Source organism: Ctenopharyngodon idella, chromosome 8, assembly GCF_019924925.1.
Source record: "Ctenopharyngodon idella isolate HZGC_01 chromosome 8, HZGC01, whole genome shotgun sequence".
Classification (NCBI taxonomy): domain Eukaryota; kingdom Metazoa; phylum Chordata; class Actinopteri; order Cypriniformes; family Xenocyprididae; genus Ctenopharyngodon; species Ctenopharyngodon idella.
In genome coordinates this window covers 6,492,063-6,513,374 of record NC_067227.1, presented here as the reverse complement: position 1 = coordinate 6,513,374, position 21,312 = coordinate 6,492,063, and the positions used below count along the sequence as shown (strand labels likewise).

The 21,312-nt window shown below is 38.6% G+C and overlaps 1 protein-coding gene across 2 annotated transcripts in view; it reads right to left on the bottom strand.

The window, feature by feature from the left end:
- Positions 1-7,040: 7,040 nt before the first annotated feature.
- mtor (mechanistic target of rapamycin kinase) overlaps positions 7,041-21,312 on the bottom strand; it is a 272,554-nt gene continuing 258,282 nt past the window's right edge. For both annotated transcript variants that reach the window (XM_051903439.1, XM_051903440.1), the window contains 4 exons: positions 19,890-19,970; positions 7,785-7,865; positions 7,514-7,619; positions 7,041-7,376 (listed from right to left, as the gene is read on the bottom strand). In XM_051903439.1, coding sequence (XP_051759399.1) covers positions 7,361-7,376; positions 7,514-7,619; positions 7,785-7,865; positions 19,890-19,970 — 284 coding nt within the window. In that variant the 3' untranslated portion in view covers positions 7,041-7,360. The remainder of the gene's footprint in view (positions 7,377-7,513; positions 7,620-7,784; positions 7,866-19,889; positions 19,971-21,312) is intronic.

Below are 21,312 nucleotides of genomic sequence, written 5' to 3'. Positions count from 1 at the left end.
GTGTACTCCTCTTGTTTTAAGAGTAAAAGGTGTTTTACTGAGTGCATGGCCTGCTGGCTGGTGTGGTCATGATTGCCACTAGCCGATGCCACGTGTTTGCAAGTTGTAGGCATTCTGGGCCTCCTGTGTAGCATGTTGCCAATCGTTTGTGTACTCCTCTCACTTTGTGAGTAAAAAGTGTTTTTTCTGAGTACGTTGCTGAGTGGCTGACCTCTCAGGGTGAGTCTTTGTAGTAAACCCTACTGCAGTTCGGTTTTCTACATTTGCTTCCTTGAGCTTGGTTTATGGTTATCCTTTAGCTCTAGTTGAGCTAAGTAGCTACCTTGTAATAGCTTGGTTCTATTTTGCTCCTAGAACTTTAGTGGCCACTACACTAACGCCATGTGTTTACAAGTAGTAGGCCCTCGGGGCCTCCTTTTAGTACATGTTGATGTTTGTAATAGTGTACTCCTTGAGCTGAGAGAGTTCAGAGGTGTTTTACTGAGTACACTGCTGGTTGGCCAGGGCCCCAGGTGACTTATTGAACCTCCCTGTAGTTCGGTTGTTTGTCCTCTGTTACTGTCATGTGGTTGATTCTTGCTTCAAGGTGCGTGGCCTTGACAGGCCGCCCTTGGATTTCCCACTGATGTGACTAAGCATGTTAGCATGTGTGAGTTTTTACTCCACGCAGAACTATTGTCATGTTGTAGGCCCCTCTCTGGCCTCCATGATTATGTGCCTACAGTATGGTCTATCTGTTGGGTTGAGCTTTGTACTCCCCTGCTAGGGTTGTCTTGTATAGTGCTTAGCTCCCTAAGCTGGTCATTGGTTGAAGGCTTCCATGAGGCCTCCCGTTGAGGATCAGCCCCAGGCTGGTTTGTGCTTCCCTTCTTCAGGGTTTCTTAGCGCACAGCCTCCTCAGTGCAAATAATCAGGCACTGAGTAGATCCTAGGATTGAGCAGAGTATACTCCCCTCAATAAGAGGGTCCATAGCACTCAGCTGAGTTCTGCTCTCCAGGATGCCCGTCTCTATGTGTGGGTTTGAGTTGCTTACTGCCTTTCGCAATTACTCTTACTTGCTGTCTTCTCTGAAGAATGCGTTTGTTGAGATTCTGTTTTCAGACAGGGTTGGCCAAGACAAGTTTGTCCTCTGTCAGACCAGGTCGGCCTCCCTGGTGGCATTGGGGTGACTATGTTCCACTTCTAGTGGCTGGCCGGAGTTCCTTTCGGTTCCCTGGCCACATTCCCTTAAAGGGACCTCCTTTTTCGGAAGATTTGGTCCCAGAAGCCTTGGAGCAGCCTTGGTAGGCTTTCTACGGAAGGCCTCTTTGAGGTTCAGCTTGGGCTGTTGGCCGTAGGGAATGCTGTTACTGACAGCCTTGTGTGACTCGAGGGTGAGTTGCTGGCGTTTCTTTCGAAACTGCTTGACGTTTGTCTAGCCATCTTGGCATGCACTTTCCTCAGGCATGGCGGCATGGGTATATCGTTCCCCAAATACGGTAAACGCAGAGTAGAGTTCCCTTTTGAGGGAACGTCTCAGGTTACGTATGTAACCATGGTTCCCTGAGAACAGGGAACGAGAGACTGCGTTGCTTTGGCATGCTTCGGGGCTGCCTGCTGAACAGTCCCTCAAGACGATAAGATACTGACTGATTCTCTAGGCGCTCCTTATATACTTCCGGGTCGCACTATGATGATGTCATAGGCTGTCGCCGGCCAATAGGATTGGAGTGGTTTGATACTTTGCTTTCAGACATCGGTTTACGTGTGACGTTCCCCAAATGCAGTAAATGCAGAGTCTCGTTCCCTGTTCTCAGGAAACCATGGTTACATACATAACCTGAGACGATTTCACCTCTTGTACACACAAATTCGCCGCATTGATCATAAGCCGACTGACTGGAAATTACTGAGTTAACGTTAGCATTGCTTCTCACATCGCTGCAATTAGACATGGACTCAATGAAGTTATACTAATGACAGACTCAAGAACAAGTTCAGATGGATCTGCACTCCCCGCATGAAAAAGGATATCAAGAGAGGATCAAGCATCCACGTCACAGCCGGCTCTTTCACTCTCCTTCATCTCTGAATGTTTTCAGAAGCTAAGCTAAGTTCATTGTTTTAAAGCTAACACATGCTGTTGCTAAAGCTATCAGTGTTGCTTAGGCTTCTAGTCCTTCTCATTAAAAATGTTTTTGCAAGCTTTTGCGATCATATTTGGCAATGTGCGTTACTTATCTGTTGTAATTGGCAACTGGCTCGATCGCTGCGCACGCTGGTCGGGTCGCTTTCATTTGTATAGCAACATACATTCTGGTCGGGTTGCCTTGTGTTTGGCGCTATATATCGCAGATTCAAGCAGCTTTGCGGTAGAGACAGGAAACAACGATTCATGGTGCAAACGGATTTTTGGCTGTGGAGCAGCACATAGTAAACATGCTCGTTCTTAAAACTATAGTAGCTTTTTGGAACAAGCTGTTCTTAAAACTATAGTTGCTATTGGGAACATGCTGTTTTTAAAGCTATGGTTGCTATTGGGAATATGCTGTTCTTAAAGGAACACTCCACTTTTTTTTTTAAAATTAGGCTTATTTTCCAACTCCCCTAGAGTTAAACAGTTGAGTTACCTTTTTCGAATCCATTCAGCCGATCTCCGGGTCTGGCGGAACCACTTTTAGCATAGTTCATTGAATCTGGTATTATTAGCATCTCGCACAAAAATGACCAAAGAGTTTCAATATTTTTCCTATTTAAAACTTGACTCTTATGTAGTTACATCGTGTACCAAGACCGATAGAAATTGAAAAGTTGCGATTTTCTAGGCCGATATGGCTAGGAACTACACTCTCATTCCAGTGCAATAATCAAGGAACTTTGCTGCCATACCATTTCGAATGGATTCGAAAATGGTAAAACTCAACTGTTTAACTCTAGGGGAGTTGGAAAATGAGCCTATTTTCAAAAAAAGTGGAGTGTTCCTTTAAGGCTATCTAGTTGCTATGGAAGGCAAATGTATAAAAAACGCCTGTTTCCTAAGCTTCCAGTGCCACATACTGTGGTAGGTTTATTCAGGTACATGCTATCTTAAGCTGTTGTCTTAGACTTATGCTTTATGCTCTTTATGATATCCGATCCTATTGCAACATTCTGTGTTAAGTTAGCAACTTTTCTGTGGCTTGAAACTCATCAGAGTATTGTAACATGCTTGTCCTTAAATACACAGAGTTCTCTTATTCACCACTAACAACGTCATGGCTTGATGATCCCGTAAGGAGTGTGAAATCATGGGAGTCGTCATCTTCACTTCCACAGCCGAAGGAATCAGCCCGACTGGAACAGAAATCATGTTCATGAATGAGGAAGCACTGTATTTCATTGCTTAGCTGCACGCTGCATCTAATACTAGTTTGTGATTTTGTATCAGATTTGCTGCCGCTAGGGGTGTAAGCTTCCCCCAATAGAAAAAAAAAAAAAAAATTAATAGTTATGTATTAGGCAACGGGTGTATGCTTCCCCGACTAGACTGCCGCTAGGGGTGTAAGCTTCCCCCAATATATATATAAAAAAAAATAAAAAATTAATAGTTTATGTATTTGGCAACGGGTGTCTGTTTCCCTGACCAGACTGCTGCTAGTTCAATACTATAGTCTGTGCTTGTTGTATTAGTTTTGCTGCCGCTAGGGGGGTAAGCTTCCCCCATTTTTATATTATATATATATATATATAAATCTGGGTTTTTACAGGAGTAACCGACAACCAAGTATAACAAGGATATGACATAATTGACAGGCAACGCAATGATATGGACCATTTTTTCACCAGTTAAATGGTGGATTTCTCTCGACTAAACAGTGGAAATATTTGGGATTTATGTAAGTGCACGTCAACAATACATAACTTGTTCTAGTGATTTGGGAATTTTAAGCAATTCTCATATTCGCGGCTAAGTAACTCTAGTTATAAGCATCACGATTGTTGCATTAAACCATCCAGCTGTTATTGATTGTTGTTGCTAAATCTGCATTAACTGGAGGTTGTCACTGACATTACTTCAGTATAGTGACGTATTTCCAAGTAAAGAAGAAATCTCCATCTTTTATCTCAAGCTCACAGCAGTTTGTCTGTTGCAGGGGAGCTGTAAAGATGTTTTGCCCAAGTGAACAAGTGATGCAGCAGAGAAGGACACCATTCTAGAAGAGAATCCACCTTCACATTCTGACTAAAGATTAAGACAACTCACACAGATAAAGGTTTACCACAAGACTACAGCCAACAAGCACATTTGCACCTGCATGAGAGGATTAACTGTCATACCAGCAGGTGGTAGTAACATTTATCAGAACTTGAACTTGGACTGCAGATACAAACCTTAAGCTAGCAGTGTCGATTCATTTTGATAACTAATCTTCACTTCAGATTCCAGATGGCATCTCATTCATGGGATATGTTTGTTGTTCTAGTATTTTGGCATCATGCTTGTTGCTATGCCTTATGCGGGTATTGGCACCATACTCGTTTAGGTCATCTGGGTAAGGGCAACATGCTCATTGCTTAAGTCTTCCAGTATTGTTGGCAACATGATGTTGCTTAAGCTTTCAGGTACTGGTAACATGCTTGTGGCCTGGGCTCATTCAGGCAACTGCATTTTAAGGAACATGGCATTCAGATTTTCGCAGTCAGTTTGTGTTGGGGGATATCAGCATATGGTTTGTTATTGCTGCTCTCCCTGCTCTTATCCATGCTAGGCTGCATGGATGCGCAGGGAGTTCCTGCCCAGAACAGAACCATACCGCCAATACAAACTCTATGCATTATCAATCATATTTGACGATAGTGGTCCTGACAGAAATCCAGTGTTAGCGTCAGTTCTGGCAGGTCACGTGAGTCAAGCTCGCATCAGCTGACTCCCAGGTGACTCACGTCTACCTATAGGAATACGACGCCTATAACAGCATCCATATATAAGCTCTTCAGTATTATCAGCAGCTATTGCATTCTCAGGAGCTAATTACCCTCCTCCACCCCCAGCTCCTCCTCTCTTCAGTCAGGATTGGCCTTATGATTCCCCTGAATCAGACTAATTCTTGAAATATGTGTATGTTAAATTATTGACATTAATTATATCTGCATATATTGGTTCTGTTCTGTTTACCCTAGGGGGGTTATTGCTGCTCTCCCTGCTCTTATCCATGCTAGGCTGCATGGATGTGCAGGGAGTTCTTGCCCAGAACAGAACCATACCGCCAATACAAACTCTGCATTACCAATCATATTTGGCGATAGTGGTCCTGACAGAAGTGAGAGACTAAGTTTTGAATGCTTATATCTCCTAAATGCGAATTTCGTCATTGTTTTGGAACACACCAGCTTATTCAGAACCTTAAGGCTAACCTATTCATACTAAAAACTTAAATTTTAAACTAGAGTTAGCTTATGTTGAAGTTAGCTAGCCATTTAGCATGCCTAACTTGACAAGAGTTGCTGATAACAAAAAAACCATTGGTCGGGCTTTAATTTGTTGCCCTAACATGTAATCCATGTGAGTGTAATGGCAAAGAAAGGCATCAATTATAATATTTAAGCAAAATGTGATCATTCCTTATGAGCCTCATAACTTACCTGGACAGTAGTTTGAGCTATCCAAAACTGATCCCCCGAAAAACTTTATTTTTTATGCACCCATCTCTGATAATGATTTTTTTATTCAACTTTACTATGCTATAATATTCCGCTGCTGAAATGAGCATGATGTGTGGTAAATCCATCCCGTGTTAATATGCAGTGCCATGTTTTGCTCGTGATGATGGAGCGACTAGCTTGTGGTAGAACAGAATTAACCAATTAGTAACATACCTGTATATTTTGCTTTCTTTTTCTCATCCTTTTTTTCTTTTTACGATACTGAGCCCCTGATGGCTTTGACCTTTTCATGATGATGAAACTAAAACACTTAATCCAGGTAAACAAGGATGACGACGTTCCCTGCCGCCTTCTACATCTCATTTCTCTATTCTCTTCCTAACAGCAGCAGCCACTATCACCAGGAGACTTGTCACTCAGATAATCGCAAGTAATCATAATGTCTCGAAATAGCAAAAGTATGAAATAATAATAATAGTAATAATAATAAAATATATAAATATATTTTGTGACTGTCACAAACTGCATTACAGTGTGCTGAGCATTTAATTGGTGCTATAACCTTAAAGTAATTTATCATAGTCATGGACAAATTCAAATCATACCATATTGGAAGCAACCACAAGTTCCCTATGTTTTTTTTTTTTTTTTTTTACTGATGTACCACAAAAGAAAATGCTATTATATTTGTAAGCAAAATAAATAAAACAAGAAAGAGTGCTAAAGCGTGAAAACAAACAAACAAACAACAAAAAAAAACAAAAAAAAAAAAAACAGACGGGGCATCTAACGTGGGTGCCCTGCAGTTTAGGCAGTTGGAGTATAATACTGTGACTTATTATTTAGGTTTGTCACAACAATACATGCATGAACCCCTAATTAAAAATCACAAGTGATGCTATACAGCTTGCATGGTTAACAAGAAGTATGACTGTTGCTTCAATCCCAGAAGGTGCTACCATCGGTAAGAGAAAACTGGGAGGGTGGGCCTGCTAAGGTAATATAGTACAGTACTATAGTATAGTCTTCTCTTGGGAGAGGGGGATCACCCATAATGTTTTTTACAAGGCCCTGTTAATTATAACGATGACACAGCTCTTGCTGTTTCTCTTAAGATTATTCAGTCACTGATAATTGGACTTTGTTTTGCATTGGACGAAAACAATTTAACTAATGGAAAAAACGGTCAGTTATTTTTAAATCAACGTAGAATAGAAGTGAAAAAACATTTTGTTTATAGCAAACATATAACTATTGCTACTGGAACACTGACATTGCCAATGGAGAAGACACTGAGTAATGTAAGATTGTATTGTCATCATTTAATATTCGGGATGACGTACACATTTCTATTGTAAAGAACATTTAACTGTCATGAAGATAAAATAGGTTTCATTTTCTATATGAATGATATCTCTTATTTTTCTTTAATTCTTTATTTATTTATTTATTTTTGGTGATATTTGACCTTGTACAGCTTGTACAAATCATTTCAAGTAACATGAAGCACTGACAATGTTATAGCCATATAACACAACCTCATCCAAGATTAATTCTTCAGATTTTTCAGGGGTTTGCTTAGAAAAGTGACTGCTTCACTTTTCAAAATTGTACTAGTAAAGAAATGCTCACATTTTTTCAAATCAATGTCAATTTTCAAAGTCTGTGCTTGCATCACTCTCCTAAGTGAATTTAAGGGCAAAATACAGAAAAGGAAAGCAGTAGCAATATGAAGCTCTACCAAAAAGGGCACCTAAAGAGAAGAGAGAAAAAAGACTTTAAGCATAGAACACTACATATACCACAGGATAAAATGTCACTTTTTGAATTATGTTGAAAAAAGCATACATTTAAATATCTCTGTAAATATTCTCTCTCTTAAACACATACCATCCAATGTAACACTGGCACAGATTTTCATGCGAAGTAGCTTGTTTGATGAGCAGCTCCACTTGAGTAGGTACGTCCAGGGTCTCATCATGGGAAAAGTCTCGTCCTAAAAGGAGTAAAAAACATTAACATAAATCCGTTAATATTTGTTTACTAGCTACTGATGTTTGATAATGTACCGTATGACAGTGCTAGAATTGTGAATGAAGTCACTTAGAAAAGTGTGTTTAGTCCTCTGTGGTCTGTGACTGAAGGCCAAAGATTTGCTCACCAGTTAGCTTGTCCCGCACCCTGTTGATAATTTGGATGGCTTTCTTGTTCAAGGCTTCAGGCTGCACAAGGCCATCTCCAACTGAAGGAATAAAAAATGATGCTACAATGTCAAGGACAAACACATGGCCTGAAACCTGATTCTTTGTATGAATCCAGTAATATACAGAGTAAGCAGATTCATTTAAAACTTTTAAGACTATATTATTGGCTTGAGAAGCCAACTTACTTGTCTACTATTCCAATTCAAAAGTATTATTAGTTGTGCTTGACGAGCAAGCATATTATCATTAGTGATTGACCGATATTGATTTTTTAGAACTGATACCGATAATTTGTGTTTATGTGCCCGATAACCGATATGCAGAACCGATATTTATTTACTGTTATACTTCTGTTTTTGACCCGATTACAACACCACTGAACTGAACAAACCATTTTATTTATAACAATCACTCCCTTCTTGCATAGAAAACAAAACAAATCTTATTTATACACCAACAAATAGAGGGTCTGAAAGTGCAAAAAATAACAAGTGCACTGTTACTGAACTGTTTTTGTTTAAAAAATAAAATTTTCAATAAAGCAAAAAAAAAAAGTCAAATAAATAAAGCACATAAAAGTAATTCTAACCAATTAAAAAATAAAACAATCTAAACCACCTGAAAAAATAGCATTGTTATTTTAATGTAGCTCAGTTGAGCAGAACTAGGTTATAGTGTAGAAAACAGTCTTTCAGCATTCTGCCCCATAAGCCTGCTTCGTTGTTGTATTGTTAATTTTAATCTTCATATTACAAAAATAATTTTATTTATAAAAAGCATCAGCAGCAACACTAATTTTAACAATATGCAAAATAAATGTAGAATGTCTAATGTCTTCAAATGGAGCAAATAAATTAAAGACAGGAGTCATATCACCTTTGCAGAAATGTAATACTTCATTTTAAACTACAGTTTTAGTAGATTTAAGCTGTTTAATAGGCTAAAGAGTGAAGAATAATTCGCTGGATAATGTTAAATAACTGAATAATATTCTCTGGAATATTGGAATATAACAAACAAAACATCGTATTTTATTGCATTTCTCAACTGGTATGTTATATCAGAATTATTAATAATGTTTTTGTCATTCTAGATTATGAAATATCTGCCGACAAAGCGCTGTTTATCTATGCATTTACACAGAACTATACTCAAACTGCGATCGCTCGCGGAGATAATAAATAATTTCCATAGAGTAGTGTTTACTTTTATTAGCAAGTTAATCGTAATTATTTAAACATTTACTATATAACCGTGTTTTAAACAAGTGAATCTTATTAAAAGTTCCATGGCCGTGCTGGAGCATTTCCTGTAGCTTACATCAACTCGCTGAGTGAACAGAAAATGCAGGCAACTTCACGAGACTAATGATGAGCATAGACAACAGAGAGAGAATTAAATTCAGCACTTTTATTTCCAACATGTGCTCATTCATGGCTGTATTATTTAATTCATGCAAAGTTACGTCTTTATTGGTACAGACTTACAGTGGGTACGGAAAGTCAGACCCCCTTCAATTTTTCACTCTTTGTTATATTGCAGCCATTTGCTAAAATCATTTAAGTTCATTTTTTTTCCTCATTAATGTACACACAGCACCCCATATTGACAGAAAAACACAGAATTGTTGACATTTTTGCAGATTTATTAAAAAAGAAAAACTGAAATATCACATGATCCTAAGTATTCAGACCCTTTGCTCAGTATTTAGTAGAAGCACCCTTTTGATCTAATACAGCCATGAGTCTTTTTGGGAAAGATGCAACAAGTTTTTCACACCTGGATTTGGGGATCCTCTGCCATTCCTCCTTGCAGATCCTCTCCAGTTCTGTCAGGTTGGATGGTAAACGTTGGTGGACAGCCATTTTTAGGTCTCTCCAGAGATGCTCAATTGGGTTTAAGTCAGGGCTCTGGCTGGGCCATTCAAGAACAGTCACGGAGTTGTTGTGAAGCCACTCCTTCATTATTTTAGCTGTGTGCTTAGGGTCATTGTCTTGTTGGAAGGTAAACCTTCGGCCCAGTCTGAGGTCCTGAGCACTCTGGAGAAGGTTTTCATCCAGGATATCCCTGTACTTGGCCGCATTCATCTTTCCCTCGATTGCAACCAGTCGTCCTGTCCCTGCAGCTGAAAAACACCCCCACAGCATGATGCTGCCACCACCATGCTTCACTGTTGGGACTGTATTGGACAGGTGATGAGCAGTGCCTGGTTTTCTCCACACATACCGCTTAGAATTAAGGCCAAAAAATTCTATCTTGGTCTCATCAGACCAGAGAATCTTATTTCTCACCATCTTAGCAAACTCCATGCGGGCTTTCATGTGTCTTGCACTGAGGAGAGGCTTCCGTCGGGCCACTCTGCCATAAAGCCCCGACTGGTGGAGGGCTGCAGTGATGGTTGACTTTCTACAACTTTCTCCCATCTCCCGACTGCATCTCTGGAGCTCAGCCACAGTGATCTTTGGGTTCTTCTTTACCTCTCTCACCAAGGCTCTTCTCCCCCGATAGCTCAGTTTGGCCGGACGGCCAGCTCTAGGAAGGGTTCTGGTCGTCCCAAACGTCTTCCATTTATGGATTATGGAGGCCACTGTGCTCTTAGGAAACTTAAGTGCAGCAGAAATGTTTTTGTAACCTTGGCCAGATCTGTGCCTTGCCACAATTCTGTCTCTGAGCTCTTCAGGCAGTTCCTTTGACCTCATGATTCTCATTTGCTCTGACATGCACTGTGAGCTGTAAGGTCTTATATAGACAGGTGTGAGGCTTTCCTAATCAAGTCCAATCAGTATAATCAAACACAGCTGGACTCAAATGAAGGTGTAGAACCATCTCAAGGATGATCAGAAGAAATAGACAGCACCTGAGTTAAATATATGAGTGTCACAGCAAAGGGTCTGAATACTTAGGACCATGTGATATTTCAGTTTTTCTTTTTTAATAAATCTGCAAAAATGTCAACAATTCTGTGTTTTTCTGTCAATATGGGGTGCTGTGTGTACATTAATGAGGAAAAAAAAATGAACTTAAATGATTTTAGCAAATGGCTGCAATATAACAAAGAGTGAAAAATTTAAGGGGGTCTGAATACTTTCCGTACCCACTGTACATGACTCCGTGAGCTTGTAGACAAGCTGCATAAACTAGCTACATTTCAGGCATTTATGTAACACATCTAATTTGTGCATTAATGGATGTTATGTTAAATAAAGTTTACTAATTACAGCAAAGCAAGTTAAGTATACTTTACCAGGGTTTCTACAGGTTTCATCAAATCTAATTTAATGCTTTTTAATGCCAATTTTTTTTTACTTTAATGCCATATATATTATATATATTGTAGCGTCTGTTCAAAATCGGATCTGCCCGTCAACTTTAGAATCTTCAGAATGCTTTTAGCCTCCTGAACTGTGCGTGTAAATCACGAATCGGCTCCGGCAAGTCCGGGACCAATTGCCCCATTGGCACCTTTGTTACCCCAGTAAAGAAAAACAGAACATACTCTCACCAGCTCCAGGGACTTCAAAGAGTCACCCTGGTGGGGCTAAGGGTTATGTGGTCACAGACACCGGCCACAACCCCAATACACACACACATACAGACACTCACAAACACGCATGGAGATTGTGAATGTACATTTATCCTCCAAATATGACCGTGCCAAAGTGCACCCGTCGCTGTATTTAAAGGTGCATGTATTTATCCCTAGTATATAAGCTTAGCTATGACTGTAGTTGTATTAGTTTTCTTCTAAACGATAAAACTCAAGTATAAACTCCCCTTTTATGTCTTTGCCATCTGACAAGTTTGGTCTCATTGTAAAGCTTTCGTTATGCTCTAATTGAAAATGTATGTCACATGACTGTAAAATGCATTCTTCTATTTTTAATGGTACTTTGAAGAAAATGTACTCAGATCTGACACTTCATAAACCATGCAAATTAGGTCATAAATGGAGACAAAGAAAAAGTTTGCCCGCCAAAATCGTCATTGGCTGATGTACCCAAGGAGGCGTTCTGGTCTGTTGTCCTTAAAACACAATGACACGCGTCTCTCGATTGTCCCTCGCCATTTCACGCACGTCTCTCCCGGACGTCTCGGCGACCACGCTTCCATCATGCCCCCCCCGCTCTTCGGGACGACCATCTTTTTGGCAACAAGTTTTTCTTTGTCAAACCCTCTTCATCCGTCGCCCGAAGCCTTCACTCTTCATCGTCTAGGAGACGGACTCTTTTTCTTTATTTTCCGGTTATCTTACTCTTAAGTTAAACCCTTGTTTGAAAATCCCGCCGAAGAACCCTTTCTCGGAAAAGGACCAATCGCTCCAGCCGCACAAACCGAAACTCCTGCAGAAACACGAAACGACCACAGCACCTGAACCTATGCAAGTATAGAACCATTCTTTTCAAAGCGTTTTAAGCTCGATGTGTAAGCTGAGTTTCCTTGCTGGCTCTCAAAGGTTTTAACTGTTCGTAAGTTGCCATTCCTTTGATCACCTCTGTTTTCTTGACTTTATTTTCGCTTTCTATATATGTGTATTATTTGTGTATGTTTAGTAGTATAGTCTCTGTATCCGTAATTTCATATATTAAATACATTATATTCATGCTCGATTGTTTTTTTGCTCATTCAACAAACCCAGGTCACTTTAACGTTTCGATCCAGTATCCTTGCTTTACGCATTGATGCTAGAATAGGAAGTCTTTCTCGTGGCCAGAGAAAAACCTTCCATTTATAATCGGCTATGAGGAGCTAACGGTTTGCTGGACAAACTAATAGTTTCTCTAAATTATTATGAAACCAGAACTAATCATATATGTAATTGATTATAATTCGTTGTAATTAATTCACAATATATGTATAATTCCCTCTTGGGTCGGTATATGTATTATAATTAATCATAAAGCTTTATGATTTATTATATTTATATATTTCACCCATAAATTAAATACCTGTACAGTTTCGCTACTATATATATATATATATATATATATATATATATATATATATATATATTGTTTCATCTATATATTTTTCAAAACAGAAAAATATATAGATGAAACAATTTTATTGGGAATTTGGCTATATTAAAATACATTATGTGAGCACAAAGAGGTAGCAGCAGAGAGGCAAACAAATGTAAAGGGCTGACACTTGGGAGAATGCGAATGCAACTTAATGACATAATGAATATTGTAATTGCCATATGACGTCATCTATTGACATTTAGCGACATATATATATGTCGCTAAATGTCAATAGATGACGTCATATGGCAATTGTCAGACAATATGAAATGATGACTGAAATGCGGCCCATTAAGACTACATACAGGGCTCAACATTAAGCCTCGTCATGTGCCTGTCCTTCAGACAAGTAAATCGGTCATTCACTTGTCTGAGTAAAACAGCTGCTTGTCTGGAAAAAATAGGATTTTTATTTTTATTTTTTGGTGTAAATATAAATTTATTCTGAAGCAATATCCTTTCAGAATATTCCAGCTTTGACATGCATAAATCTGCATATTTGTGATATTTACACTGAGGGCATTTTTTTTTTTTTTTTACCTTTACAAGGGGCAATTTCCTGTAAAAATGTACGATTCATGTAAAAATTCATGTAAAATGTACTATTCATCTTTTAAAATTCTTAAATTTGTTCAATAAATTCAATTAGAATAAGACACTAAGGGCTGTTACCAATCAAACTAAATCATTTACAATAAATTTTTTTTTTCAATTTTTGAAAATTCAAATAAGAAATGTTGGGGGGAAAGTGATACTTTTAAAAATTAAACCACCAGTAGGTGGCGGCAAGTAACCATCTTAATAAGTGAGTCATTGAGTCATTCATTCAAACGATTCATTCCAATGGTTGATTCATTCAAGAATGAGGCAGTGCCTGCGTCTCAATGTGCATTCTATCCATCCTAAATAGTATGTGACATTAGTAATATTCAATATAGGACGGATAGTAGGCCTATGCACATTGGGATGCTTGACTCAACTGATTCGTTCAAAATGCTGAATCATTCAGTAGGCTAATGAAAACAAGGCTGCGCGAGCAACCTTGTAACCATCAGTCCATTATATAGCCTATTATTATCCACTATGGGTAATCAAATCTGTCACTCTTGCGTTTTGGTGATTCCCAAGTTTTTTTTTTTTTTTAATTGACAATTTAATCAGGCTCCTTGTCCGACCGGGCAAGTAAAATTCTCTTTCACTTGCTCCTTCAAAAAATCCACTTATCCCGGACTAACTATGTCGAGCTCTGACATTAATCCTGATTTGTAATCGAGACGTTGTCTGACAAAATCACCATACACATAAGATAAAGACATTTGCTGTGATTTTGGCTGTACATGTAAAATAATCACTCAGGTTAGAAGCAATAGTATGTACTTTATTTGTTCTCCGACATCCTCAACTGAATGCGCTGATCCTCTCAGTCACTCACTGAACAGAACAGACGCAGAGAGATGTGCGCCTGTGGCAGGAAAACAAGATCTCACGCTCGTGCGGCAGTACCGGGGGTCTCGGAAGATAGATAAGGTTTCAACAAGTCACTATATTTGTCACAATGCGATTTCTTGGAAAAAAAATCGCTAAGTTGGCAACACTGATGCAGCCTTCGGTCTCCAGGTCCAAGCCGGTAAACCGCTATCAAAAACGGCGTTACGGCAATTTTGCACCAGCCGGAGGCAATTACCAAACTGGTTCCGCGTGTCTATCACACCAATGTACATATTTTGCGACAGCAAATCAGTTATTAATTATGAAGGCTATATTCAAAATAAACTGGTAGTATTATTTTTCTTCAAATCTAAAAAATGTAATGCCTGTAGGAATAAAATTTAATGCTTTTTATTGCCATTTAAGGCCTTAATTTTCGCAAAATCCATTTAATGACTTTTAATGCCCCGCGGATACCTGTTTACATATGCACGCAGTTGTCTAGTCTCCCCTCAGATGCGCTGTAATGGCGATCCTGCGCGCAATTCTCAAAACACCCACAAGATGGTGGCATTTATCAGTAAATCAGCCTATGTGCTTATATTTGACTTTATACAGTACTATCTCGTATTTTAGATTATTACACATTAAACAGGTGTGCATTATTAGAACCCCAATTCCAGAAAAGTTGGGACATTTTGTAAAATGTAATAAAATCAAGAATCTGTGCATTATTTCTCTTTATTTAACTGAGAAAAGTAAAAAGAAAAGATTTCCAATGTTTTCAATGGCCACATTAATTTTATTTTGTAAATATAAACAAATTTGGATTTTGATGGCTGCAACACACTTCAAAAAAGTGTGTTCACTCTGTTTACTCTGCAGGACAGTGGCCCTCCAGGACCAAGTTTGGACACCCCTGGTGTAAGACATCATTATAAAATATAAAGGGTCTGCTTTTATTTGTGTACACTCACATTAAAAACAAAACCTTGTGTTTTTGTAAAATAAAGAAAATAAATGGTGTGCTTTCAGCTGTCTCTGCGAGAAACTTTCTGAAACACGTTTGAATAATGAACTGAAACTCAGCTAATATTTATCACACAGACATGAGAGATATATCTTTAGAAAGCTTGAAGTGTCTACTTTTAAATGTAGTAAGTCATACTGAAAACAAATATTCTCTGTTTATGTAATCCGTATGAAACCAAGGAGAGGTACAATCTTCTCTGCCTGGCTTCATTATCTGTAATGTGACCATACCCACGTGCAGCGCAGCCTTTGACATGCAAATCATCCACGTGCAAGGCACGCTAACCTGTAAACGCCCCCATCACTTCAAAACAAAGCATCAACTTCATCATGATTCCTCTGCTTTTTATCGAGTTTAAATTTACCTAAGAAGAAGAACGTGATTGATATCCAGCGGAGGCAAGTCATTTATTCCCACTTACATTAGTTAACATGATATTGTTACATAAACTGTAACATGTTAACGTGTTCATAATGTTTCATAGAGTAAATGGTCACTGTAAGCGCTGTGAGTTTGAGTCACTTACGATGTGCAATAAATAATTTTCATTTGGGATCTGAAGTGGCTTCTTATCACAGAATGAGGCAGACAATATATTATTTTGAAGTATTCTATATAAATTAATGCAATGCCGATTACAGTAGCATTATAAATATACTGTATCTCACAAAAGTAAGTACACTCCTCACATTTCAGCAACCATTTTAGTATCTCTTCTCAAGGGATAATACTATAGAAATGAAACTTGGATATATTTTAGAGTAGTCAATGTGCTGCTTGTATAGCAGTATAGATTTACTGTCCTCTGAAAATAACTCAACATACAGCCATTATTGTCAAAATAGCTGGCAACAAAAGTGAGTACACCCTAAGTGATAACAGTTGTATGTACGTTTAACCAGGACGCTTGACAGGACCATACAAATGTGTGGATCTTGTATTAGAGCAGTTAAATTTGGTGCTTTGAGTACAATTCTCTCATACTGATCACTGGATGTTCAACATGGCACCTCATGGCAAAGAACTCTCTGAGGATTTGAGAATTAGAATTGTTGCTCTCCACAAAGATGGCCTAGGCTATAAGAAGATCGGTGACACCATGAAACTGAGTTACAGCACAGTGGCCAGGGTCATAGAGAGAGGTTTTCCAAGACGGGTTCCACTCGGAACAGGCCAAAGAAGTTGAATCACGGAAGTTGAGACCTTGTGCTGTGCGTTAGGTGCAGAAGCTGGCTTCAAAAAACAGATGCATGAGTGCTGCCAGCATTTCTTTAGAGGTTGCAGAAGCGGAAGGTCAGCTTGTCAGTGCTCAGACCATACGCCGCACACCGCAACAAGTTGGTTTGTATGGCCGTCGTCCCAGAAGGAAGCCTCTTCTGAAGCTGGCTCACAAGAAAGCCCGCAAACAGTTTGCTGAAGACAACCTGTCCAAGAGCATGAATTACTGGAACCATGTCCTGTGGTCTGATGAGACTAAGATAAATTTGTTTGGCCCAGATGGTGTCCAGCATGTGTGGTGACGCCCTGGTGAGGAGTACCAAGAAAATTGTGTCTTGCCTACAGTCAAGCATGGTGGTGGTAGCTTCATGGTCTGGGGCTGCAGGTACTGGGGAGCTGCGCTTCATTGAGGGAAACATGGATTCCAACATGTACTGTGACATTCTGAAGCAGAACATGATGCCCTCCCTTCAGAAACTGGGCCGAACGGCATGATAATGACCCCCAACACATCGCCAAGATGACAACTGCCTTGCTGAGGAAGGTGAAGGTGATGGAGTGGCCAAGTATGTCTCCAGACCTGAACCCTATTGAGCACCTGTGGGGCATCCTCAAGCGGAAAGTGGAGAACCGCCATGTGTCTAACAATGGTGCTCACACAAAATATTGACACTTTGGACACAGTTTTGACATGTCCACTTAGGGTGTACTCACTTTTGTTGCCAGTTATTTAGACAATAATGGCTGTATGTTGAGTTATTTTCAGAGGACAGTAAATCTGTACTGCTATACAAGCTGCACATTGTCTACTCTAAAGTATATCCGATTTTCATTTCTATAGTATTGTCCCTTGAGAACATATAATAAAATGGTTGCTGAAATGTGACTTTTGTGAGATACTGTACATTATTCTTATGAAAATATCCGAGATGGCTTGAAGAACAGATAAACCATATACTCTCGAAGATTGTGTTTATTGTCTTCATATTTAATGAGTCAGTGTTTCTGTCTTCTTTTTATTCAGCTACAGTGATAGTTGTATTAAGGATATCCTTGAACGGCATGTTATTTTACTTCTGTTAGGCATATTTGGACTTTAGGGCGCCCTCCGGCTTCCAGTATGAATGAAACATACATAACATTTATAATGAGTTATAGTTATAGGCTGGGCCCACTCATTGTAATAATCATACTTCAGATCTAATATTGTCACATGGAATCGATGTTGATGCTGTTAAAATTCTGCAGCAGAGCGATGACATCATCAGATCATTATCTACAGATTGTAATCAACCAGAATGCATTTTTTGTCGCTGCGGGCATTCATTTAATTCATTTAATCAAATTAATTTCTGCTTTTGACTGCTAAGTGGTGCTATAACCATAGATTTTCACATGTTATGGAGTGGATGTACACTACCAGTCAAAAGTTTGGAAACGGTAAGATTTTATAAATTACTTTATAAAATATATTCAAACAGAAAACAGTTATTTTAAATTGTAATAATATTTCACAATATTACTGTATTTTTAATTAAAGGTAAGCAGACTAAACTTTTTAAAAACAATAAAAATCTTACCGTTTCCAAACTTTTGACTGGTAGTGTATCACAGCTCGTTTTCGCGAGCAGCAGTCAACTGCGCCATGTGGAGATTAACCAATCAACATTCTGCAGTGAGTGTAGCTCCACCCTTTTGGTCAAGTCAAGTCAAGTCACCTTTATTTATATAGCGCTTTTTACAATGTAGATTGTGTCAAAGCAGCTTTACATTGATAACTGGTACATTGTTTGGCTGCACAGCAGCTCTTTTTTTGGTACCAGTACTATTGGTACTATTGTGCTAGGTACTCCAATGAAAGGGTCCCAAAATAGTGGTACAGTACAGTTCGGAATTAGGGTACAATTCACAACTTCTGACAATGGAACCGGCAAAAATTGTGTACCGTACTGTACTGTACTGAACCGTACCGCACGGTGGAAACGAGCCTTAAGTCACGGGTGTCCACAGAATGTGTCTGTGAAGTTTCAGCTTAAAATACCTAACAGATCATATATAAATCCATGTTGTAAATACCCATTTCTGACTACAGTCAAGAACAGGCCGTTTTCGTGCATGTGCCTTTAAATACAAAGTTCCTGCCTCAATCGGATTCTCTGGCAAATACTAACAAGACATCTGCTTGGTTTTGATTATATATATTGCGATCACTCTCACGGATAGCATAGTTCTTCTTTCATCATTAATTAAAGTTTATTATTTCCACGCATTTTAAATCTATATCAGTTTAAACTTCTAATGGATCCTTTTGTGAGCGCACTTATCTGAAGAGGACATGCACACACAGACATCTGGCTGTCAGCCGTCAAGTCTCGTGAGTAATTTTTCTATCACATTTTTTGTTGTGTTTAAACTGTTAAATACACTCAAGGTTGTAAAAAACACACAGTTTACATAAACAGTCAGTTATGTCTGTGAATGTAAACAGCAGGTAACGTTACAGAAATCGTATATGTATATTAGATCTGTGGCGCATTCCCTTCAAAAATAAAACTAATCCAACCGCGTTCAGCGACTCAGATGTCAGGAGTAAATGTTGACTTATGTTCACTCTTTCATCCAACAACAAAAAATCTCAATTACTTATCAGACATTGTTGTCACTACAGCTGCTTGAGCATGGAGAAAATGGTGGACAGCGTACAACTCACTGAGGGCGGAAACTGTGGTAATGCAGGACTGTCAGTCAGTGGCCGTGGGCGGGCCTGAGCAGTGTGACATCACACTGCTAAGAGAATCAAAATGACTTGTCTAATGAGACTGCTTTGGTTTAATGGGGATTAATGTCCAAACACCATGTAAAAGCGGATTTTGCATAATAGGTTTTAAATGTTCTTTCTATTCGTGTCATATATGTATATATCTATGTATGTATGTATGTATGTACCCAGAGCTCCTGTAAAACAACATATTCCTTGTGTGTTTGTGCACACTTGACGAATAAAGCTCATTCTGATTCTGAATATGTAAATTTGTGCTGTTTACCCAACAAACACAAGAATGATGAGAAAAGTGCAGCTGAGAAAGCATGTTTGCACTGGCTCTGCAATACGGCACTCAAAACAAGTCAAGTCACGTTTATGTATATAGTATTACACAGGAAAAAAAATAGTTTTGCAAAGTTCTTCAGTTTCCATAATTAGAAAATTATAAACAGAACAATTTCAATAGGGTCCTCACACCATTCAGACCAAAATCACTTTAGATCATAATCATGACTTCTGAGTTTGTAAATTGGAACTATCATGGAGGACTAAAAGCAGCATAACTTTAAGGAGTGAAGTAAAGTCTTGAAGGACTTACTGAAGGAGTGAATTGACTCAGGTACTGTAGTTCCAGGCTTTTTGTGGGTTGTTTCTCCCAGGTCAATACCCTCCATGGCTTCTACATGAAACATACCAAAAAGAGACCACAAAATTAAATCTATTACCAAGAACATGCATTAGTTTTGATGGAAATTCTGGATGAGTACATTAGATGCCACATCATAACATCAATTAGTCTTTATGGGACTGTTTGGTAGTCGTTTGTGAATGAAAGCATTGTATATGAGAAAGCACTGGCAGTGTGAACAAAACCATGCAATGCCAGAACAGTTGCCGGAACAAAAACTCAGTAAATATTCTGTAATCTCTGGATGAATGAGACTTTAGCTTGAGATCATCTATATACTACTGTGCTCATAAAGTTGAGGGAAAAAAAAAAAAAAAAAAGACTAGTTCATCAATCTAGTAGCAAATCATTCACTGCTGTGATGTAAATTAAAGGCTACTTTTCCATATGCTCCAACTTCCTATTTCAGAAAGAAATAAGACACATGAAAGAAAACTGTGCTTGTAAAGGTATACCATAGGGCAGTGGTTCTCAACTGGTTTGACCATGGGGCCTACATTTTCCCATGCTCATTAAGTCACGACCCACTTTTTTAGGAATTATATTGTAGTGATTTTACTTTCGCTTATCCAAGGAAGCCAGGTAAAATAGTGATTGGTACTCACGTCACCACTGACGTTGTGATTTTTGGACCACACGTCACTTAAGGTGTGGTTATGAGTACATCAGATGACCACTTTCCCCTTCTCCTAGTTCAGGGCACCAGTCTAGGTCTTTTACTTTGGAAAAATGAAAACACTCCCAACAGGGGCTTTCATTCATTTAAAATTAATGTAAAGTGGTCAGCTGATTTATTTGAAAGATTGGTGAGATTGCTGACTTGTAGAGCCTCTTCTGTATTATCAGCACAAGGAAGACACACAAATATAATAAAATACATTTTATTAACAAAAGATAAACAAGAATAATTAACACAACTACTAAATGAATACCATGAATGATAAAGGAATAAAGTGCATAAGATACATAAAATACAAGTAATTAAGCTGGGTGTGGCTATGGAAGAGTTATGTTATCTTAAGGAAAGATAAACTGTTTCTCTGAAAATAATAAGGTGGAGAACCTTATTATGCACCAAACAAATAAACAAAAGATTATTTGTTATTAACTAATATCAGCTATATTACATCTAATGTGAATTAGAAAATCATATACTGATAATATACAACAATGCCAAGGTCTCTGGAAAGAGGTTTGGTTAAGTGATATTTATGTTCCACGTGGTTTGAGCCTATGACGGTGACGTCTTCCACTGGTTGTGCTGGGAGAGGAGCCAGAATCTGTTTCAACAGCCTTGAACACGAAGCTCTGTAGGATGCTGATCCACTGGAGC